At 35.6% G+C, this 15,518-nt stretch overlaps 1 protein-coding gene across 4 annotated transcripts in view; it reads right to left on the reverse strand.

The window, feature by feature from the left end:
• The window catches only part of TASOR (transcription activation suppressor), a 51,561-nt gene that overhangs the window by 4,331 nt on the left and 31,712 nt on the right, over positions 1 to 15,518 (reverse strand). For 2 of the 4 annotated variants that reach the window (XM_087825037.1, XM_016204508.2), the window contains exons 15-22: positions 13,613 to 14,019; positions 12,239 to 12,380; positions 10,953 to 11,012; positions 6,623 to 7,554; positions 3,325 to 3,447; positions 2,399 to 2,558; positions 1,845 to 1,953; positions 6 to 184 (exon numbers count right to left, since the gene is read on the reverse strand). In XM_087825037.1, the coding sequence (XP_087681163.1) occupies positions 6 to 184; positions 1,845 to 1,953; positions 2,399 to 2,558; positions 3,325 to 3,447; positions 6,623 to 7,554; positions 10,953 to 11,012; positions 12,239 to 12,380; positions 13,613 to 14,019 (2,112 nt within the window). The remainder of the gene's footprint in view (positions 1 to 5; positions 185 to 1,844; positions 1,954 to 2,398; positions 2,559 to 3,324; positions 3,448 to 6,622; positions 7,555 to 10,952; positions 11,013 to 12,238; positions 12,381 to 13,612; positions 14,020 to 15,518) is intronic. The other 2 variants (XM_087825038.1, XM_016204509.2) reach the window with 1 other exon arrangement.

Below are 15,518 nucleotides of genomic sequence, written 5' to 3' on the forward strand. Positions count from 1 at the left end.
CTTACCTGTTAAAAAGACTATGTGTCGTTGTTGTATGTTCTGAGCCTGAAGCCTGATAAGGCAATCCAATTCTGGAGCATTTCGAGTTTGTGAATCACAATTATGGTAAGACAAAATCTCAACCAGATGTTTCTTCTGATAGACATTCAGAAGCGTCAACAGACTTAGAGCTTTAGCATTCAATCTGTGAAATTAAGTAGTTCAGTATGTGGATCTGCATTTCTCAAATTTACTATGGAAGTATTTGCTTCAAATTAAAACCATAATTTCTAACTTGAGGCAACTAATGACAACTGCGATGCTTAGCCCACTGCCTGATATAGGGGTACTTCTTAGGAGAGAGGGTTAGCAGGAATTGTGCAACCCATATGTAAGGGCCGGGGGCTTTTCTAGAGGCAAAGCTTGAGGGCCAGCTATTCAGTGTAGACTAAAATCTCAACTAGTATTTACTTACTAATTAACAAATTACAATTCTCTCTAGTTCCAATTTAGAACTTTAATGAAGAGCTTAAATGGACAAAAGAATATAAACCCTTCCTTCAAATAATACATGGCTCTAAACTATTTCTATATACCTCCAGGCACTAGGCAACAAGGGGTACAAATAATTTGTCAGGAAGACGATGGTATTAACTTTGTACAGTCAGACCTTTGGAACTCAGTGCTATTATCTGTTTTAAGACAGTGAATTACTGGGGTGGTTCCGTTGCTTGGAGCGTCGTCTCCTACACCAAAAAGGTTGTGGGTTGAATTTCTGTTCAAGACACATGCCCAGGATGAGGGTTCAAATCCCTGGTCAGAGCACATACAGGAGGCAACTGCTCCATACTTCTCTCTCTCCCCCCCCCACCTTCCTCTCTCTCTAAAAATCAATAAACATATCCTCGGATGAGGAGTAAAAGAAAAAATAAGATTAAATTAAAAAGTGAATTACTACCAAAGTTAAATACTTCAAAATTATTTAAGCATGAATTTTCCTAAGTGTGTACTATAGAATGTCAATAAAGTATTAGAAGAAATATTTTTGGTCTAAGTTTAAGAAATGCTGGTTGACAAAATATAAAACAAAAAATATATATGTTTATTGATTTTTAGAGAAAGAGGGAGAGGGAGAGGGACAGAAACATCAATGGTGAGAGTCATTGATCAGCTGCTTCCTGCACGCCCCCTACTGGCGATTGAGCCTGAAGCCCTGACCAGGAATCAACCGTGGCCACTTGGTCAGGACACTCAACCACTGAGCCACCCTGGCTGGGCTAAAACAGAATTCTTAACTACAGAGTTTCTCAGATTCTTAAATGTGTGAATACATAACTGTTTGTGGAGCCTCTCAAAGTGATTACTGCTCCAAGATTCACACTTTGAGAAGTGACTTCTGGGCATGTCAGAAATCACCTATTTACATAAATGAATGTCCTAATCACAAATCCCCGTATAAGGCTGAGATTAATCCTGTCTCAGTAAGTGTGATGGTATTCAATTAGCTGCCAAAGACAGTCCTCAAATGGGAGGGAGCCTGATCTAGTTGACATACACAGTTCATAAAAATATAAAGAATATTGATTATTCCACTTTATTATTCAAAATCCCCAAGTAGCAAAGAGTAAACCAATTTTACGTATATACCTATCTAGAACTTCAGCAAACTTCTACCTAAACAATATCACTTGCAAATAGGCTGGAATAATTCAGTATCACATCCCCTTATGGCTGGCTAAGGACATCTGTGAAAACTGAACAGCATCCATAATCTAGAAACACAGAAATCCAGAAAGAAATTTTGTGCATACACACACGAAAATGTTAAATTAACAACCATTATATAGTTATTTTTGAACTCTTACCTGCCCAGTTCCTTTAGTTTTTTCTGAAATTTACAGTGGACTTTCCATTGCCATTTTCCTTCTGGAGTACTAAGTTCTTCGAGGAATGTCAAAAAATTTTTAAGGTTCTCTGTTAGAGATAATGAAGTTCATTTTAAATTCAATAAATAACAATCACCCAAACTTAATTATGGGAGAAGTGTATTGTGATATTGTGTAGAAACACCTACATTCCTATGTAGTATTTTCTTTCTCTCCCTGCCCAAATGAGACAAATCTATATATTCTCTTTTAGATCTAAGAATACCTACACATTATAAAAAAGAACATGTGGATAACAATAAACCAGAAGTAATCTAAGAGCAGTAGGTGTACAGAGCCTTGCTTTATATCAAATTTAGAGGAAATTATTTGTAAAGACTAAGAATGGGAAATCTGAGGTAAAAAGCTCAAGAAAATGATGGAAATGTACTAATTATCTGTGATTGGCTGAACAGACAATACGTTAAAAAGTATGAATCAAGATTGAGAAAAACCTAGGACATTACATGCTCAAAAGAATGCATAAATCTTACCAATTGTGATAACTTCTGGATTTAGAATGGATTCATCAGACACAATAAAACCTCCAGATACAAATAATTCATTGTATGTATGATTTTTAACATCATCCAGACTATCGACACCCGCAAAACTAACACAGGGGAGCTTCTTTAAAGTCACCAAGCCAGGTACCTATTTAAATACCAAAATAAAAGCAGAAATAAGAACAGATAAGGGTATGAACTGACTCTAGTGTGAAGTAACCTACAAGAAAAGTCTAACAAAATGCACTGTGGCTAACCTGAGCCAACCACAAAATAATATTTCCAATTTTAAAACCAACATTTATGTAATGGGCACCTACCATGAATAGAGAGCACTCTAAGGAAATAAAGGCACAATAGACCTGGAAACACAGAATTAAAAATGCTAACCTGTCTGGCCCTGTGAGTACAGTCAGAATTCAAATGATGGCAAGAACCTATGTACTGAACAGACAGGAAAGGCTTCAAAGGGCAATAGGACTTGAGAGAGGCTCCTAAGACTAGATGGGGTACCTCCAAATCCAAGGGAGAGTGGGACCGATTTGGCAAAGGGGGTAAAAGTTGGTTTTACCTGGGACATACAAATGAAGATGACAGCAATATAAACAGAGTCAGTAGACCCATTGACATTCAAAGAGTCAGTATTCTTAGTCTTGACTATTTGAGTGATGTGGATGATCTGTGACGTGCTGCCATTTAAATTTTGCAGGGTATAAACCTGAATCTCACAAGCTGATTCACAGTAGGGTCATTTAGGTCTCAAACCCTAAACATCCAAATCTCGAAGTTTTATCGCTTTTAAAGCTTATGAGGATATTTTAAAAACAAACAGCTTTAGTCTCAAAGACAAAGATTTTACAAATAAGAGTGTTTTTATAACCAAAATAAGTAATAAATTTGACTTAATAGTCTACCTTGTGAATGAAACCGGCAATGTCTTCATTTTGAATAATAATTAATAGTTTATCTAATTTTGATCTTCTTTCCAAAAACTGTTCTGGATGACATTCTGTATTGCCTAATTTGATAAGGTATTCCTGTTAAAAAAAAAAAACACTAACATTAAAAAGCTTTTTTGCAAACATCCATTTAACATTAGAAATGCAAGATAAACTGATAAACATTAGCTTAAACTAGACCTAGAGACCTCAGGGATCATCAAGTCTTCTCTTCCGACTGAATCTAAAGCTGAGAGCTTGAATGGTCAGTCACAGTGTTACAATGCTATGCAATCAAAGCCAAGTAAATGCCAGTGTGGGGTTAAAAGAACCATAAGAACAATGGATTAGCCCAGGTTCTCAGCCCAGCTCCACTGCTTATTCTCGTCAACCTAGACCAGAGTCATTAAGAAATTTCCTTTTCTTTCAAAGCAGGCTCATGGTTATTTGCAGCAATGTTACTAGTATACTCCTTCAGAATTACAAACCACTCTTCCAAACACTGTAGCTCATTTAATTCACAACAGCCCCAGACCCATTCATTAGGAGCTTCGGGATGTTCAGTGGTATTCACATACTATAATTAGCCACGCTTGTCCAGTTTACACCTTCAAGCAAAAGAGACTCCCATCTAATACCTCCTTCCAGGCTGATGACATGGTTCTACCTATCAAAGGACACAAGGTGGTAGTCCAGGCAAAGTTCCCTTTGCTTGCTGGTGGAATCCTGAACTCTGAAGCAAACTGCAGGATCCTGGAGGTCACAATCCTCATTTCACAGACACAGGAGCAAATTATTTTTCTCAAGGTTGGCAGGCTAGTTAGATACGCGTAAATCTAAACCCAGCTTACCATCACAACCATCTACTGATCTTTGTGTCACACCCAAAGAGGATGTTTCTGTGGAGCCCCAAACTAAAGCAGCATTTACTACATTGTTTGATTTTAATCTAACCTGTAAAGCTTCTGGGCAGGTCTCAGTGCAGCTTATAGTCAGATAAAGAAAAGATAAATTACTGTCAGGCCTACTTACAATTTTTGGTCTATCATTTTACGTTAAGAACTTTAAATGAGAGTTCATTTTAGATAAGACAGTTCAATGCATACAGTAAACCCTCGATTTCACGGAACTTAATTTAATGGACTTTGGATTTAATGAACAAAATTTCCATTCTGTATGTCCTATGTGAAAATTAACACCCTATTAATTTTAAAATGCTTTTAACCAAGATTCGTTCATAATTAAATTAACAGGTTTTTATTATTATTAATTCACTTTTATTTTTAACAGATTTTAGCAAATAGGCCATATGTTGGCAGAACACACTGCAGTAAGTTGGCAGAACACATTGTAGTAATTTTGCTGACACAAATATTACATATCTACAACTATGGTCTACATATTTAAATCCATGAATCACTGTTCATAAACAATGTTCAGCAAATGATCTGTTGTCACATGCCGTGACCTTCTGCGGCAGTTTTAACGCACGCAGGCCGATGTTCCCACATGCACTAAACCATGCCACAATCATGTGCATTTGTTTACTCTTGGTGACTGGTGAATGCACGTACTCACTAGACCAATATAAATTTAAAACTACTGTAATACATATAAAAAACTTATGTGAAATTAAACTTTTCATACATACTTAATTTTAATTACACAAACGTGTTTATGTAAGTAAAAATAGGTAACCTAATTTGTCAATTTTTTAACATATGCATTCAGAAAACCTTTATTATATAATGGACTTTTGGCTTTAATGGACACCCTCCTGCCCGAATTAGTCCGTTATATCAAGGTTTTACTGTACAATAACAAATCAGTTTGACTCCAGAAATATTTAGAAAGCTTAAAATTTTATTCACAGTTTTCTTTGTAACATTTTTGCTGGAAATTTTCCAATGGGTATTGATTAAAATAATTAAAGTTCCGATCTGATTTCCTATCAGATTTGTAAAACAGAGCATTATTTTTTTTCCTAAACAACAGAAATGTGATTTATTCTATGCCAGAATGAATTAAAAGCACTATTCATAACTAAGTACATTTCCTGTGTGTTACAATCAGTTTAAAATGGGGTAGGAGGAGATGGAGTAATGCTGAGTTCACTAGGACCTGTGCCCAACCTATTTTCTCATTTAGCCCCATACCAATATGCAGTTATGCCTCAAAGAGTACCATGCTTGGGCACATGTTGCTGGGGGTGGAAAAAAGCCGAGAAGCTCTACGTTTAATCACACAAGGCAAAATGTAACCAAGGAATTCCTAGTAAGTCTGATTCCATCTTCCCAAGAAACAATGGAATCAGAAGACACACTGAGCACTCTTGCCTCCTTCATTCCCATGCTCTTCTGTTCTCATGGGCGTAAAACATGAAACATGTTCACATCAGTAAGAGATCCACAAAATGACAAAGGCTCAGGACATATCAGTAGCATGGTTTCCGAGCCACTCTAGGCCTACGAGCCACTTATTTAAAGCTTCTTCTGTTTCCTCTCACAAAACAATCAGAAACTCATAAAGTAAATTCCATAAATGGGAGAGGGCATTTATTTTAAAACCTAAGGCCCTTAAGAAATTAAAATCCTATAGTTTATTGAATACTAACTAGTTAATATTAAACCCATGTATTACAATTTACATACCTTTTATTACAAATGTTACAGATCTAGGTCTAACCCTATATATCCACACAAATACATGTATTTTTTTAAACCAAAGATGCTCATCTAATCTGTAGCTTCAGTAGAAAAAAATATATCTTGCAGTGAAGAATATTTCATGACTGGGGAGTCTTTCAGGATCATAGTATTTTTTGATCAATAAAGGCTGCAGGGATCCCAGACATGACCAGGTACTAAGAAACACCAAAATATATTACCATTAGGTTATGCCTGGATAGTTTCATTTTTCTGTTTGATTGATAAACTACATGAGGGAAACACTGACAGCTTCCTTTACCCTTCTGTATCTTTCCCTCTCCTTCATTAAAAACCCAAGTATGAAACATTTAAAATCTTTGAATGAACAGTTTAAAGGTATTTGCTGTATGTAACAATGGTCTTTAAAATAACACTATAAAACAAGATTCTAAAATCTAAGATATTTACATCACAGGTTTTTAGTTTAGTTGAACTTAAGTCTTTTATTCCACTCTGCATTAAATTATGAAAATATATTTAAAAAAAACAAAAGAAAATTTTTTATAGAAGTCAGACCCAGCACAGCAACTTCACATGGCATGACTATAAACTTCTCTTTTAGTTACCTTTATTTCTTTACAGAGCACGCTCTCTTCTTCTTCATGAATATAAAATTTCACAGTATTTTTCTGGACATCTTTCATGATTTTAACCAAACTGTTAAATACTTCAGGTTCTAACTTGCTTATAAAATTTGAAAGAGCTGGTTGGGCAGAAATGTTTACATCACTGGGTGATTTTGTTGTGTCTTTTTCTTCTGGTTCCTGAGCAATATCATCAGGTACAGTATGATCGGAAGTCACCATTAGCTCCATGGCACAGTGTGGCTGGTTTACTTCTTCAGTTAAACCCAAAGTTGAGGAGGAATGCTGCTCATTAGAGTTGGTGTCTTTCAAAATATCACTACAAAGTGGCTCAAGGAGGTGTTTATTGTTGAAGTCACTTGAGGAAATTGGTATGGCACGTCTTCCTAGAGGAGTCAATGCTATTTTAGTACCAGAACCATTAAGGCTGACTGGTGGCAAATTCCCACCCTTGGCTGATGCTTGGATAATAACAGTATTTAGTTTCTCATGCAAGCCATCTACAAACTCCTGTACGCCAGCTTCGGAAGTCTTAGAATATATGAACTCAGAAAGTCGTTTCATCTTCTCTTGTGTTGAAAAGATAGGTGTGGAAATTCTACTGACATATGAAACATTCTTTTGCTTCAAAATCTCTTCTATCTTCCTAGAAAAGAGATTGTATTCTCCTAACACTGTCCTCTCTGTGGTTTCACTCACTGCAGGCGGCTCTGCTGCTGGCACACACTGCTCCTCCATAGTCACCACCTGACCTGTCAACACGTCATCCTCAGTGGTGCCCTTTAGTGTGTCTGTAAATGGAGAGGATGGAAACTGGTAATCAGAACTTCTCTGTCTACTTATTACCCGGGGGTCGTTAGGAAAGGCCTCCTGCGGTGGCAGATACACCAGTTGTTCTTCTGGTGATTTCATACCTATATAGGAAGAGTTTATTATTATAAGAGCAATTTTTAAAAATCATTTGAAAAAAACAAACTTATAAATGAGAAAAAATGTCAGGTCATTAGAGTTAATCAAGCATTGGAAGGTAGAATAAAAGATCTCAAATAATGGTGTGAATAAAGCCAATTTGGCATCAATACAAGTTAAGTCATTTGCTTATTTCTGCTCTCCTACTTTTGACTTTAATAGACATGTTTTAACCAGGATGGTCAGTTGCAACAGCTTGCTCAGCCCCTATATTCTTTACCAAGTAATGTCTACTGCAGTAATATAGTCTTGATATGAAAATTGGAGGGTAAGGCAACTGAAAGAATGGCAAACTGAAATGATGTGGGAATAACTTTCAATTAAGAGTTGCATTCACAATATAGGATAATTAATTTTGTTTTCAGATTTACTCTCACATATCGGATTGCTTATTTCCTACAATGTTGGGAACTTCAATATATCGGGGAAAAATGCTCAATAATATAGGAAGATAATATATTTCAAAGCTGCATTAAGAGTAACATTTTTGATAGCGCTTTCCTAAGTATTTTTGTTTCAAAATAATTTCAAGAGAAATCACAACAGCTAAAACCCCATTTGAGATAAAGAGGTCATTCAGCTAGTTGATGCAAATAGAGCTATTTAACTTTTTAAAAAAATATATGTTTTTATTGATTTCAGAGAGAGAGGAAAGGAGAGGGAGAGAGAGAAATATCAGTGATGAGAGTCACTGATCAGCTTGCCTCCAGCATGCCCCCTACTGGGGATTCAGCCTGAAGCCGGAGCATATGCCCTGACCAGGAATCAAACCATGACCTCCTGGTTCATGGGTCGACGCTCAACCATTGTGCCATGCCACTGGGCTATTTAACTTTTGACTCTTGGCAACTAGCTCAATCCATAAGGTCTTAATTCCCTCCCTGCCCACAAATTCTAAATTCAAACACAGGTATGTTTTTGAAATTATATTTCAAAACAGGTACCCTAAATCCCTTTTTAAAAAACAAGGGGGAAATATCTTTAACAACCATTTAATATATTTTAGAAAAAGAAAAAATTTGTGATCTTTGCCTAGAAGATCAATATTACACCATTTTATTTTTTAAAAAATTACTAATTTTTCTTAAATTTTAGCCAACATTCCATAACAAATTGCTATTATTCTAGTACATGAAATGGAAAGTCCATTTCAGAAAGTCCAGATACTAGTTTTCAAAACTACAGTTAAAGATCTGATGAATTCCCTACTTACCCAGGTGTAGCAGCATACCCTCTTTATACAAAATTCAGTTTTAATTTTCCCTACAATCACACTTTTCTAAAGATTTAAACAACCTTAGCAGAGTCAGCTTGTGACACTTCTCTGTCAACTCTAGCGGTTACCATGAACCACTGTAACCATTAACTGCTGCAAAAGTACCAGTCAGCAGGGTAAGAAGACCATAGCAGGTTTTTAGGTAGAAGAAGAGAAGGGAAGCAAAATATCCAATACCATGGTAAGAATTATAAATGTATGAACTAATAAACCAGAAAATGCAAGTTCAGAAAATAACTCAGTAATACTGAATAGTCTTCTTAAATTTCAATACGGGGTGTCTAGTGCCATATAAAATGTTTGGGCTAGGAGTAGAAGACTTACTTTTTGAAGTATTTTTTTGTACTTCTTGAATTATGTACCATGTCAAATGTCTGATTTGTTTAAATAAAAATTTTTAAATTGTATTGCATAAAGCAAATGGGTTGAGTAGGACCACCTGTAATTTAAAAACTTCTGCGTCACTTACTATCTTAAGTGAAATACTTGCTCCCAAAATTTATAGCTATAGTTCAGACCAATAAACTTATTCTTGAAGGGTTATCAATAAAGAGACTTTTTAAAAGATGAAATAAAACTTAAATCTACTTGGGGAACTCTCCATATTAAAAAACTCTAAACCAAATCCATTTAAAAAATGCAAATGATCACGACCTAATTTTATTTTGCACAAATTTCCCCTATGATTTTAATTAGTAGGTTGACCTTTTTTTAAAATGTCATCAATGAGTGATTTAAAAGAAACATGTCAATATCCATAATAATGCATGTTTTCTACTGTTATTCAAGCATTTCAATACTTGAAGTGAAAAGGGTTAAGTAAGTTCGCGTCAGATAATTATACTTTCAATCACAAAATATGAAGATGGCATGCCAAATAACAGTGTGGATACTAATGGAGCATTTTTAAGTACAAACAAGATGCCTCCTGCTCCTAATGAGAAAGAATTACTGAGACACAAAACACAGGTGAATCCCAGACATAATCTTGAGTGAAAGACCCAAAAACAAGAGGATGTGTAGGTTCCATTTATCTTAAATTCAAGAACAGGTAAAACTAACTTATGGTGAAAGAAGTCAGATTTAGTGGTTACTATTAGGGGCAGGGAGAGTACTGACTAGGAAGATGCAGAAGACTGCCTCAGGTGCTGCAAGTGTTCTACACATTGCTCTGGGTGGAATATGTAAGTGTATATGTATGTAAAATACTAAAGATTTGTGCACTTTTCTCTATGTCATATATTCACTGCTCCTGTTTTGTTTTGTTTTTTAAATCAGCTTTTCCTAGGAAACATTAATACCTTTTTTCAAGATGATCTTTAACTAAAAGTCTTTTTAATTTCCAAAAGAGAGGAATAACCTTAAAGACCTACTCAAAAATCATTTAGCTTTCCTCCGCTCCCCCAATAAAACCATTTCAGGTTTTAGAAAGAGTAAGATCAACAAAATGAAAACAAATAAAAAAGACCCACCACCAAACTCTAATCAAGAAAACAATGCTTATGACCACACAGGGATGGTGAAATGACTGAGCTCAGACAGAAGACTCTTTTAGGCACCCACTGAAACTATCTAATCATTACTATCTGTAAATGTTTCTGGAATCCAAAAGTTTCCTAATTTCTGATTTAAATTATCTTCAGAAGTTAGCTTTACAATTAGAAGAGGAAGAATTAGGTAAAAAAAATAATCAAGATTAGGAATAATGTACCTAAAAGATAAATGGCCTCACCTCCAGATATTTTTTTATATTTAAGTTAAAGACTACTTCTCATAGAATATCCTACAGAAACGGATTAAAAAAAAATTCTGGTCTTCCCAGATCATCATCTCAGATAGAACTAACTGTAAGTAAAGAAAATGTAATCTCTATGAAGACTTCTTTGAACATATTCTTTATATAAGAATATTTGATACACATTAATGATGTAAGTATAAATGATAATATCCAAATTTCCTGTAATTAACAGAACTTAAATTGACACCCTATTGATGGAAAACCAAAAATGCAAGTAGCAAGTCTGAAGAAGGGCACAGTGGGAGGAAAAGCAAACCGAGCCTTCTCACCTGGTGTTTGTTTTTCACCATGTTTCCCCAGCTGGTCTTCTGGGCTTCTTGCATTCCCTCCTGACAGAAAGCATCCATTAGATTTGTAGATTCTCTTCAGATATTGGTGATACCTATTAAGCACCTTTGAGATAACCTAGATGCTAACAAATCCAAGTATTCCTTCTTTTGCCTAAAATAATCCTGAAGGGTCACTCAGAAATGGGAAGTTGCTTCCCTTTCTATTCAGGTGATGACGGATTATCAACACCTAGGTGTTGTGCCTTCAAATAGCTCTAAACATTAACTGTAATGGTGTCTAAAAGAGGAATGATTAGGATAATCATCTTGTACCCATTACTTCCTTACCCTGTTTCTCCGACTCAAGCTGATACCTCCAGCTCCTAAGTGAGAAGCAGTTGCCTCTCTACCATCACATCTACGCCTCTTGCCCTCTTTGGTAAGGTACTAGAGAATGGTGTTGAAGCCCATGGAAATTCATCAGTTTTAGAAATCCTTCCTTGGAGGCATCAGTAGCTTCTGGGTCACAAGTCAGTCTACTTTTTTAGCAAAAAGCTGTTTTTTTTCTTTTTAAAGGTTAAATAAAGGTCTAGGAATGGAAATGATGTGTCCTGGAAATATTTCAAAAAATGCACAGCTAGCAAAGATGAATAAGAACTTAGAATATTAGAGTATGTATATGTGTGTGTGTGTATGTGTTTGCACCAAGAAATTAGAATACTGCAAAATGATCTTTCAACATTTGCTAAACTATTCTTACCCCACACTTCATTAAGCTTTCTAGGATATTAGCATTTGACCCTTTCAGGACATTCTCCACTATGATCCAATTACTCTAAGATAATCCAATATTAAGAAATCAAATTTCTTTTAAATAGATGAACCTCAATATGACCACTTCTTTGATGATAGCTTGTTACAGTGAAGCTTATAATTTGAGCAGATAGCATTTACTGGTTGTTCAAAGGCCATCATGTCATCTTTGTAACTACCTCACCTTATTAGAAACTCAATTTCTGCCAACAATTTGCATGCTAAACTCCATACGGAGAATAATATGTTTTAAATCCCTATTTCCAATAGGGTTTTTTGCAGATACTTGCTGACGCTGACCAAGAACAGCAACACTCAATGAGCATTATGTTGCTCAAAATAAGACACTGAAGATGTCAGAGCCAAGTAAGATGAAGCACCCAAGAATGGAATCTAGAAAAGATGAAACCCTTCAGCAAACTGGTCCCTAAGTAAAACCAAATGAACCTAATTCCCAATATACTTGTTCTTACCTGTAATTGGAATGAGTTTCCAATGTATTTCAGTCTCTTCAACATTATTTGACTTAGACTGTTTATGGAATCCATGTTCCATGGGAATGGTGGGACACAGACTGCAATCTTCAAAACTATTCATGCTGATTAAATTTGGATCCTAAAAATTAGAGGACATATTCAATAGCTTTCTTTTCAATTAATTTTAATGTCAAGAATAAACAAGCATTTTTTTCACAGCAAATTCACAACCTTCAATCTGAACACTGACAAATTAGTCAAGTCAACATGGTAAGTTTATAATACTCTAGCCTCAAATTAAAACACATTTTCCTTCAAAACATAATTTGATGTTGATTTAGGACTGAGGTTGGTAAACTTTTTCGGTAAAGCACCAAGTATTCTAGGTTCTGTGGGCCATATACTCAAGATACTCAGCTCTGCCATTATAATGCAAAAGCAGCCACAGACAATACCTAAACAAATGGGCATGGCTGTGTTCCAATAGAACTTTAGTTACAAACATAGGCAGTGGGCTGGGTTTGGCCTATGCCCCCATCAACCCAATTTAGAGTATTAAATATGTTAGAAAATGTTAACAACATAAGCTAGTTTCTCAGTGCCTACTTTACACATCTCCCTAAGTGAGCCTCCTGCAATCACCGCCCCCTAAAATAAATATCCAAAAACTATATGGACAAAGCCTGGGGACATGCATGACTTTTACTCAAAGGCAGGGAAGAGAAAATGAAGGAAAGAGTACATTAGAAATAAGCCCTTAGGAATATGATGCCATCCTACTATTGTTCCCTAGTGATGCAGCCACTTCTTGGGGGAAGATAAGGCTACTTCTCAGAGAACAGTACTCTAAACACATATCATAAATAAACTGGACACCCTGTTAAGCAAGGCTGAGTCTCACACTTCAGTGGTAATCCTGAAGGCCACTCACTTTCCATTCTTGTTTGTATAAGAAATAAAAAGTACCTAACCTTGCTTGTAACACTAGCATACTGACTTTAGTCAGCTCATCTCCTTCACCTATGGGTTATGGTACTTCTAGCAGGAAGTCAATGTTTTGAGAATTCGATTTTATTATGAAACAATATGGAATCAACTCCTAATAAGCCATGTCTGAAAAACAGTCTAGCTTTAACTTTATCACAATAGGTAAATCTTGGACTATACATAAACCTATATGCAGGGAAGGAAAACAACTACTTCTGCACTTACCTATTTGTAAAAATGAGTAACTTATAAATACTATCCTGGGCACTTTTATTGAAATGTGTATTTTATTTCTTTTTAAAAGGGGAAAAAAGCTCATTGAAGCACATTATCTCTTTCACACATACATTCACAAAAGCAAACAGTAGAAAGATATATGCTTACTTCTTTCAAATGTAGTTTATGGTCAGTGCCTACTTCACTGGTAGAAACAGCAATAGGATACTTTACAGGTGATATATCGGCTTCTAGCAATGGGCTCTGAGTATCCTTAAAATGTGCATTTTCAATTTTTGCACAAGTAAGCTGCTCATATTCTTTCTTATCTGGGTTAGAATTCAACTCATATTCATGCTTTTGCCTCATCTCTTCATAGGCACCATCAGCGCTCAATCCTAAGGCTTTGTTGACTGTGTCTGTCAGGGATGCATCAGAATGGCGTGCATTTGCTAGTGTTTCTGATAGCCAATTAAACAGCCTATGGATGTCAGCAACCCCAGAGTTAGAGGTATCCTGCTGCTGCAGTCTCAAGTCAGCATCATGAGCAAGTGAGCCAACAGGCTGTGGAGACTCTGAGGGAAAAGAGAAAGAAAAGTCATCCCTTAAAGTTGAGTTTGGAAGGATAGCATAAAAATTTTTTAATTGAATATACCTAAAAGTTAATTATCATAGACATTTATTGGAAGGAACTCAATCAAACCACTGTTTTAGATTTTACATTTACATCTATCCCTTACTTTACAAATATGACTGGTTCTAAACTTTTACACATAGGTCAAAATGCCCATTAAGTAAAAATTTATTTACATAATTTGAAAAATCTATTTATGGAGAAATGAGCTCAAACATCAAGTTGGTAACATGGATAATATATATATAGTAACTGTACTCTAGTTACCTTAAAATCTATTACCAAAATCCCTAAGTTAACCAGGTGCTTGACAACTGATAAAAGTATTTGTTGCTATTTTGCAAACTATTAGGAAGATATGCAGATTACACTAAAATCTACTAAAAAGAAAAAAGGACTCATGATTTCATTTGAGTTCTATCTCCTTTACAGCTATTACGTTTTGTCCATAAAATACCATCTGATGTTCTTATCATCTAAGCCTTATTTCAACTGACTAGATTACCTAAAGAAATCTACACTAACCTTGCACTAAGAACAGAAAGCAATGTAAGAGAAAACACATTAAGACATGGCTCAAAGCAGGTATAAATCTGGGTAATCTGCACAATAACATACTTAAAAACTTGCAAAGGGCGTAGGCATTCAGAAAGTCACGTGCTTTTAATGCTGAAAGAAGGTAAAACCTGGGTAGATGTGAGGATTTCCAATTTGGTTAGGGTATAATGTACCACAGCAAAAACAAAAACATCAAAGAATGGAATACATACTATATGATTCTAATTACATGTACTTATAGAGCAGACAACACTAATCAGCAGACAGAAAGCAGATCACTGGTGGGTAAGATTAGCTACAAAGGAGTACAAGGCAGTGTAATAAAAATGTTTTATGTATTGGAGTGGTGGTAACATAGCTATAAAAACTCATGACTGTGTAATTAAAATGGGTACACTGTATATAAATCATATCTCAAAAAAAATGATATTAAAGGAGGCAGGGAAGAAAATTACCTCTTATAAAACGAGTGGGTTCACCACCAAATCAAAATCAGAGTATTTTAGGTGTCAGAATACAATCTTTAAATCTCTACTTTTCTAAAAGTGTGCAAAATGGCCCAGCCGGGCGTGGCTCAGCAGTTGAGCATTGACCTAGGATCCAGGAGATCAGGGTTCGATTCCTGGTCAGGGCACATGCCCAGGTTGCGGGCTCGATCCCCAATGACTCTCTCATCATTGGTGTTTCTATCTCTCTCTCCCTCTGCTGCCCTCTCTCTGAAGTCAATATAGATATATAAAAAATTAAAAAAAAAAAAAAAAGTGTGCAAAATGACTACAAAGAAACACAAGTGAGGAACACCTAGAAATGCAAGTCTTATAGTTTAACCTATTGACCCCTTCTCCATTTCTTCTTTGGTCTATTATAATTAGCATGGCTTCC

The sequence above is a fragment of the Miniopterus natalensis genome, chromosome 15, assembly GCF_054644295.1.
Source record: "Miniopterus natalensis isolate mMinNat1 chromosome 15, mMinNat1.hap1, whole genome shotgun sequence".
Classification (NCBI taxonomy): Eukaryota; Metazoa; Chordata; class Mammalia; order Chiroptera; family Miniopteridae; genus Miniopterus; species Miniopterus natalensis.